Source organism: Cynara cardunculus (genome assembly GCF_001531365.2).
Source record: "Cynara cardunculus var. scolymus isolate 2C chromosome LG 5, CcrdV1, whole genome shotgun sequence".
Taxonomy (NCBI): Eukaryota; Viridiplantae; Streptophyta; class Magnoliopsida; order Asterales; family Asteraceae; genus Cynara; species Cynara cardunculus.
In genome coordinates, this window is record NC_037532.1 from 30,758,616 (window position 1) to 30,767,890 (window position 9,275).

At 32.4% G+C, this 9,275-nt stretch overlaps 1 protein-coding gene across 1 annotated transcript; it reads left to right on the forward strand.

Moving 5' to 3' along the window:
• The first annotated feature begins 388 nt into the window (after nucleotides 1–388).
• LOC112512990 (putative receptor protein kinase ZmPK1) lies at nucleotides 389–2,815 on the forward strand. The gene has a single exon (XM_025119114.1). The coding sequence runs from the start codon at nucleotides 389–391 to the stop codon at nucleotides 2,813–2,815; it is 2,427 nt and encodes an 808-aa protein (XP_024974882.1).
• The last annotated feature ends 6,460 nt before the right edge of the window (nucleotides 2,816–9,275 follow it).

Sequence of the window (9,275 nt, forward strand, 5' to 3'; positions counted from 1 at the left end):
TATAATATTTCTTATAAAAATAATAATTAATTATTTTGTTATAACTCGATAATTATCCTAATTATATTTTAGATTTTTTATATTTTAAAATGAGATGCTAATCCTCTATTTGATTATGTTTATTTGCGGTTAGTTACACGAATTCAAACATTGAGCTTTAATAAGTTGTACTTATACATAATTTACTTGTAATCTTGAATTTTAAATAATATGTATCAATAAATAGTACTTCATTTATAAAAAATGGTTTTTAAGAGTTTTTGTCAAATGTTTTATAATATAGTATAGATTAAATAACGAATTTGAAAAATAGTAATTTAGGATCCAACCCTCAAAACACTTCAAGAAAGTCTTGGTATTATATAAGGATTCATCATTCAGGTAATACATGAATGCATGCTTCCAAGTTTCAAAACCCATCAAGCACCAAATGATGACTAAAACATTCATTCTCCTCCTCTTTTGTTCCTTGATCAGACCTTCATCTTCCATTAACTTTCTTTCAAAAGGCTCCTCTCTTTCTGTTGATGATGATTCAGACCTCATAACCTCCTCAGACAACACTTTTACTTGTGGATTCTATGGCTTCCAACTCAATGCTTACTGGTTTGCAATCTGGTTCACAAACTCCAACAACCGCACCGTGGTTTGGACGGCCAATCCCAATAGACCTGTCAGTGGTCGTGGCTCAAAGGTGACGTTTCATAGTAACGGAGTCTTGGTTCTAACTGACGTGGATGGCATGGTCTTGTGGGAGACGAACATGACCTCGACAGATGCAGACAGAGCGGTGCTGCTTAATACAGGTAATCTTGTATTGAAGAACCAAAAAGGTCAGACTCTTTGGCAAAGCTTTGATTATCCGACTGATACTCTTTTGCCTACTCAAACACTAACAAAGAGCAAACGCTTGATATCTGCTTCCAGAAAAGGAAGCTTCCAATCTGGGTATTTTAATTTGAACTATGACAGCAATAATGTTTTAACATTGAGTTATGATGGCCCTGAAATATCAAGTGTGTACTGGCCTAGTCGTGATCCTAATTATGAGGTTTGGAAATATGGAAGATCCTCTTTTAACAGTAGTAGAATTGCAGTCCTTGACGATATGGGTGTGTTTATTTCAAGCGATAGGTTGCAATTTAATGCTTCAGATATGGGTTTTGGGATCAAGAGGAGGATAACCATCGACTATGATGGTAATCTCAGAATTTATAGCTTGAATGACTCAACTGGATTATGGTTGGTTACATGGCAGGCTATTGCACAACCATGTAATATTCATGGAATCTGTGGGAGAAATGGAATTTGTATACATGGAGAAAAGACAGGATGTTCATATCCGCCTCGTTACGAGTGGAGTAACCATACAGACTTAAGTCAGGGTTGTAAGCCTACATTCAACAAAAAATGTGTCAACTCAATAAGCTTTGGATTTGTGGAGTTGTCGCATACAGATTACTACGGCTTTGATTTAAACTTCACGAGAAACATTTCACTTGAAGATTGTAGGGACATATGCTTGGGAGATTGTCGTTGTGATGCATATAAGTATAAACTTAATGGTGAAGGTTTTTGCTATGCTAAAAGTGCCCTTTTCAATGGCTATAGTAATTTAAATGTCGAAGGGGCCATCTACCTGAAAGTACCAAAAGCCATGGAAACACCAATATCTACCTCAATCCTTACTAGTTCCATGCCCACATGTACGGATGCCTCAGTAGTTATGATAGGTTCTCCATCTATGTATGAGTCATCTGACACAAAGGTGAAATGGATCTATCCTTACTCTATTGCTTTCGCTGTTGGTGTGGTTGAAGTTTTGCTTATCTTATTGGGGTTGTGGGTTTTCTATGGAAATAACGTGTTCGTAGCCAACTTAGAAGATGGGTACCGTTTGATATCAAGTCATTTTAGGGGTTTTAGTTATCATGAACTGGTGAAAGCAACAAAAAATTTTAAGGTTGAGATAGGGCGAGGAGGCTCAGGGGCTGTGTATAAAGGAATTCTTGAAGACCAAAGGGTGGTGGCTGTGAAAAGATTGGAAGATGTAACAGGAGGAGGAGAGTTTTGGGCAGAAGTGAGCACAATAGGTCACATCAATCACATGAATCTAGTGCGAATGTGGGGATTTTGCTCAGAGAAACGACACAGACTTGTAGTTTATGAGTACGTGCAAAATCTTTCTCTTGATAAGAGACTGTTTTCCTCAAGTTTTCTTCAATGGGAACAAAGGTTCAAAGTCGCAATAGGAATAGCAAAAGGTTTGGCTTATCTACACCACGAGTGCCTAGAATGGGTGATTCATTGTGATGTGAAGCCAGAAAACATTCTTTTAGATGCTGCATTCGAACCAAAGATTGCTGATTTTGGTCTTGCAAAGTTGTCTGAGAGAGGTGGACAAAATGACGAGTTTACTAGGATCAGGGGGACAAAAGGATATATGGCTCCCGAATGGGCTCATAACCTGCCTATCACAGCAAAAGTCGACGTGTACAGCTATGGGATCGTGGTTTTAGAAATGGCAAAGGGAATTCGGCTTCCTAATGTGATTGTTCAAGGAGCAGAAGAGGAAGAATCCGCTCTAATGGGGTTTGTAAGGTTAACAAAAAGAAAGATTCTAAAAGGAAAAGAGTTATGGATTGATGAGATCATCGATCCGAGGTTGGAAGGGTTATTTAGCAAGAAGCAGGCTATAAAACTGGTTGAGATTGGTATTGCTTGTGTGGAGGAAGACAGAAACAAAAGGCCTACAATGGATTCAGTAGTCCAAGTTCTAATTGATTGCGAGTCTGAGTTGTGCTACAAAGAATAAGACATTATCGTTTTTTCAAAAGTATATATACGATGTTATAACTAGTGGAATAAAAAACAAACGTGTAGCATGACTATATATATGGTTGTATATTCATTTTACCTAATAATTGTGTTACACATTTATTTCTGAATGTTTTATTTTGTTAGAATAAAGAGAGTTAAAATATATTGGTTGTAGAAAAATGAATATATAAGTTTGAATTCGATATAAAGTGTTAAAATGTATCACAATAATTATGGTACAATTTATTTTCTGAATGTTTTTTTATGTTAGAATAAAGAGAGTTAAAATATATTGGTTGCAGAAAAATGAATATGTAGTGTAAAAGAAGTTAAATTGTGAAATGACAAATAATACATTCTATAGATATATAACTAATTTCTTGGTTTTGGTTGTCTTATTATTATAAGAATAAATAGATGTGTAATATATTTCTTGTGAAAAATAAAAACGTAATTTATAAATAACATATGTGAATTCGGTATATTATTAGGTGTAAAGCCGAATATTACCTTTTATAATGAAAAATCCAATAAAATTGTGACATGGAACGTGGTTATAGTTGAAAATTATCAAATTATGTTTTAGTTCAAAAGACGAGAAATTATCATTTTTTTTCTTCTATGAATATCCTGAGTCCTAAAAAAATGTAATAGAAGATAAATAATTAACTGTTTAAAAAAACAATATGCAATCTTCAAAATAAAAATAACAAAATTACCAATCCGAGATATCTAGATCGACTTCAAAGACCATATTGTGTGGAAAATTGAGGTAGTAATTCAAAATGAAAACATACCATTTCCACGTTTAGTATATCCAGTCTCATGGAGATATTGGAGCAATCTCACGATTCATATATATATATATATATATATATATATATATATATATATAAAAGATTATGTAAAAAGTTTAATCATATAAACAGGGAAAAATCCCCAGTCCTCAATGAGGGTGGGGATGAAATCTTATTCCTTGATGGGAATGAGAATGAGAATGGGGACGGGGACGGGGATAGGGATTGGAAAGCGGAGATGGGGATGGGGATGTCAATCCCTTGATACCCTCGATCATATTGCCATCTCTAAATCCAACCCCTATCAAACTGGGCAACGCCAAGACAAACTCAACTTCGGCAGCCTTCTCGGTATCCTTCGCCTACTTTCGTGCCTCTTGTTTCCCAAGCCACCACCACTCATGTTTTTTGGACCACGTCACTACTACCTATGCCGACCACTCTCATGGTCATCTTCTCCAAATTAAAGATCGTTTGAACACTCTCTCCAAAACCACCGAAACCATCACCGAATACATGCAATCTATATCAAAGCATGTACCAACGAACTCTCTATAATCGGTGAGCCCATGCACAATGAAACCATCATATCAGAAGTTCTCAAAGTTCGTGACTATGATTTCTACAAACCCGTTGTTGATGTCAACCGTGCTCGTGACTCTCTTATCACCTTTGAAACTCTCCATCAGAAGCTTATCAATCACAAAATCACTCTCAAAAATCAAACCCAACCATCCTCTTTTCCCACTTCCTTCATTCCGTCACTTATTGTCTTAATCAAAATCGTACCTACTCTCGCAACATCACCACTCCCGACCTCTTTCCCACTCCAAACATGAACAACAATTGCACCCCAAAAGCTTATCTCGACAAATGTCAATTGTGCCATCGTTTGGGTCACTTACTCTCTCATTGCCACGTCTTCAAACAACTCTTCCCTCAAATAATCATCCCCAGTTCCCCATCGGTCCAAAATCCACCAACGGAATCAAACCCTATTGAGTCTCTCACTCGACTCTTTTGTTGGAACAAGGGAGCCATACACCCAACAAAAATAACCGTATTTTTCTAAAAATCTATATGAAATAGAGTTGAATGGTAAACAAACAGCTACCCTTTGATTTTGTTTCTGAATCTAAGCCAACAAAACACAGCCCCTTGTCTCCGTGGTATACATGCAAATGCTCTGAATCTAGTTGACGTCCTAAGCCAAGAGACGAATCATCTTTCTTACTGAATGCTAGATATGGTTTCCCCTCTTTGGAAGAGAACGAAGAGCTTGTGGAATATAAGAAAAGTGAATCGAATCAGCCGATCAATTATTGCAACTAGCTCTTCCATTGTCTCATAGTATCTCTCTATTTATATAAGTGTACTGATGGTCATATAATAAACAGATATTATATGTCCCATGCTTGGAAGACTAGGTCGTCCTTTTAGAAGATACAGTGTTTTATAAAGGCACGCGTAGTCCTTTTATTCATGATTAAACCATTTTTCACGAAATAGACTGGACTCACATGATCCCAAGTCTATTTAACATATTAATGGCAAATTGAAGATCTTTCATAAAACCACCTCCATAATTTTGGCGGTTGAAAAATCAAGCAATCTTGATATATCCCACGTGAAGGTGGGTGAGATGGGATGTACGTAGACTTGACATCTACTCCAAAAAAATAGAACAACTATTTTCGTGACAAATCACTCGAGCTCATGCAAAGCATATGAAAAGCAATGATAGATCAAGCTAAAAGACATGGGTTAACGATAATTTTAGCCTCCCCACTTCACATGTCCTACTTTGTGAGATTCACAGGGTCCGTTTTATTTATTTAATATATTAACTATTTACGGAAGAAAAAAAAACCTGTTAAATCAACCCAACCGGTTATGATCTGTCCTAAAAGTTTACTTTAACCAAACACAAAATTTCCCGACACTGGGCAAATCCATGAAGAAGCATGCCAGATGAAAGTAGTAAAGAAAACTGTTTGTTTTTTCAAGGGCATAAATAAAGCAAGCATGAAACTTGAAGAATTAAGTTTTAAATTAGCACAAGAGTTAACAGCGGCATCCATCTACCTTTTTCCGTCAATTAAACCACTATCAAACAGTCATTTATAGCTAACAAAGCTTAATAATTAAGCCACCATCAATTAAACTATAAATTTTACATTTGATACCACATGGTGAATTGTTAATTTTATATGGTTTAAACCACAAGGGTGGTGTCTGATTGGTTTGAGTTTGGCTCCAAAGGTCAAAAGTACCAGGAGGTCTCAGGTTGTGAAATTGTTTCATATAATACTTTTTTTGATGAATTTATTTCATATATGGTTATGAAATTGTTTCATATAATATTTAATGAATTTTTAATAAAACTGTTTTATGTATTTCTCTAAAATTAAAATAATGAAGATGATAATATCCATGATTAACACCCTCCACAATAAAAATGGTTTATCAACCTCTCATAATTACAAAAAAATGAACAAAATGAAAAATTATGATCGATTGAATGAGGTTTTCACGGTTTGTACAAATTGAGTGGTTTTTATTTGAACGCTTCTCTCTCTCTCTCTCTCTCTCTCTATATATATATATATATATATATATATATATATGGTTTAATTTTTAATTATTTAAAAATACATTAAAAGACTCATACGTTGGGCTTATACTGGCCCAAGTTGTACTCTACTGGGCCATCAAGGTGATTATGATTTAAGAGTTTGGGTTGTAAATATATCCAGTCCACTTCAAATTCAGACACTTCACATTCACAGCTTTTAGAAGACTATTTGGAATAAACCAAAGGCCAATACATCTTTTACCAAGGCTTTGCCTCTTATTGATGCAGATAAAACTGATAACATTCATATGTAAATTTTACGTAGAGCCCGTTAATTATCATATATTATATTATAAATTATTTGATAAAAACTCTTAAAAACTATTTTTTATGCATGAAGTATTGTACATTGATGCATATTACTTAAAATTTCAAGATTATAAGTAAATCATGCACAAGTACAACTTATTAAAGCTCCATGTTTGAATTCATGTAACTAACTGCTTATAAACATAATCAAATAGAGGATAAACATCTCACTTTAAAATATAAAAAATCTAAAATATAATTAGGATAATTATCGAGTTCTAACAAAATAATTAATTATTATCTTTATAAGAAAATTATATTATTAAACCAAATATAAATTACTTCGTTATTGAACCTAAATTAGATTATAATAAAAAAAATTGAATTAAAAATTACACAAAAAATGAGGAATTTTAAATAGTTAATTTGATACTAATATCGATATATTTTTGTCAAATTTTTATGATATCTTCAAATTTATGTTTTATTAAAAAAATAAAAACATCATCACTTTTTCAAAATCATATAAGACCATATTGTAACATCGATTGAGAGAAAAAATAAAATGTAATATTAAAATCAAGATGTATCTCGTTCTATTACGCGAGTTCCCTTCTAGTATTATATAATAATTTAAAATTTATCTTTTAAAAACTCTTAGTTTTTTAAGAATATAAATATTATAGCATTATGCACAAATAAATAAAGAGTACGGAATTTTCAATTTTTATGTTGTTTGACAAGAGCTTTTTACACACCAATAGACTTAGTAATTAGGACCAAAAGCAAGTATACAATTAGTCCAAATATTGTTTTTTAAGTAATAAAATGGTAAGTACCAAGTATCGTATTCCACATGGATAGGTATCTTGCATTGCAAGATCTGGAGTTGAAAGACTAACTTCAGACGGCAAATTTGAAGACTGTGTTTGTGTTTGAGTTAACACTACTGAATATGACATAAAATAAAGAAAGAGTGTAAGACTTTTGGTGAGACATAAACACAAATTCTAGCAAACCAATGATGTCAAAATGCCACAACATGCAATTAGTAACAACTATTTGCACTATTTATTTTGAGGGTATTTCTCTCGAATTTCACCATCGTACTGATATTATAGTTTTCAAATCATATCTCTATGTGGTATCCGAACCAGTGAAAGTGAAAAATGTTGTCCTAAAAATGTACGGATAAGCAAATCTATTTGTTAAAAATCATTTTTTCGAGCGGATTCTCATATCATTCAAGTTGACATGTTCCGAATGACTTATCTCTGAGTCCATTCAACTTTAATACTTCAAAGCGATCAACTTGTCGAGAATTAACCATTTAAAAAATATAGATATCAAATCTCTTTATCAGCAACTCTCTGAAGTATACTTCTCATGTCATCCACATTGACATGCAATTAATGACTTAACTTAGAGTCCATGACACTTTAACGTTTTGCAGTGATCAACTTGTTGAAAAGTGCCTCACTGGTTTTATAAAACTTGAAATCAAAATAATGATATGTTGTACTTTATGTCGGTTTACAATCTCAACATTTTCATCTCACACCCAAGCTAATAAATTTAGCTCCTCATAACGGAAATAAATTGCGAGGAAATGTAAAGAACATAAAGTAAAGACATCAAAGTAAATAACTTAAAGTAAATGACTGGAAATAAATGTAAAGAACTTAATGTAATGAAACAATGAATAATGAAGAACAAGATTCAAGAAAATACGAGAATATATATATTAAAATGAGGGCATAAACTTCAAATACTTCAAACTGTAAATCAAAATCAAATTAGATCTGATTGGTACAAACACAAACTCATTCTTCTTATTTATACTAAGCTAGAGAGCGACAAAGTGAAACTTCTAAGCAAAGTTGGTTCATAAGTTAAACTAAAGTTGACATCAAAGTATAAAACTAACTGAATGAATTAAATTAAAACTAGAAGTCCGTCAATTATTTTGCCTTCAAATCTTGATCTCCAAGCTACAAAAAGTCTGACTCCAAAGTAGATCTATGGTTGAATGTATTAAGTCATCCAAAAAGACACCAAAACTAGCAGATCCAATTTTGTGGTAATGATGCAGTACAAACTGATGTCCATAAGGTTGAATTAGCCTTCAATTGACATAAAAACAGGTAAATCACTACTTTAGCTACATAAAATAAGAAAGCGACAAATAAAATAATAAATGACTCAAATTTGGGATATTAAAGGAAAATAAGATAGCTAAAAGAGAAGAAATGAGTGTTATAACAACTAAAATATAAATAAAATTTTAATCAAAAAATTATATAAAAACGAGTATTTTATTCTTTTTAATCTGTTATATATATATATATATATATATATATATATATAGGATTGGGTTCACGTGAGACCAGCCTGTTTTCGTGAGACCCGTGAGACCACATTTTTACACATAAACTTCACAGCAAAAACACATAAACCAACCCTATATATATATATATATATATATACATATATATATATATACATATATATATATATATAATCCCGAATTCATAATCAATGTATTATAAGATAGCTAATTTTTAGGTATATGTTTGGATGCATAAAAGTTATCTTATAAGCTAATTTATTGAAACGTTATTTGATGTAGCATTTTGATAGCTTATTATATTTTTTTTTCAACTATAACTCTCATTATTATTAATTACATATAAAATCTTAATATTATTGATACTAATAGATAGTAATTATAAACAAATATTAATTGAAAACTATGTATTAATTACTTTTAATTA

Excerpts from the sequence above, each read along its gene's own strand:
- LOC112512990 (XM_025119114.1), top strand. The coding sequence starts at position 389 with ATGAATGCATGCTTCCAAGTTTCAAAACCCATCAAGCACCAAATGATG.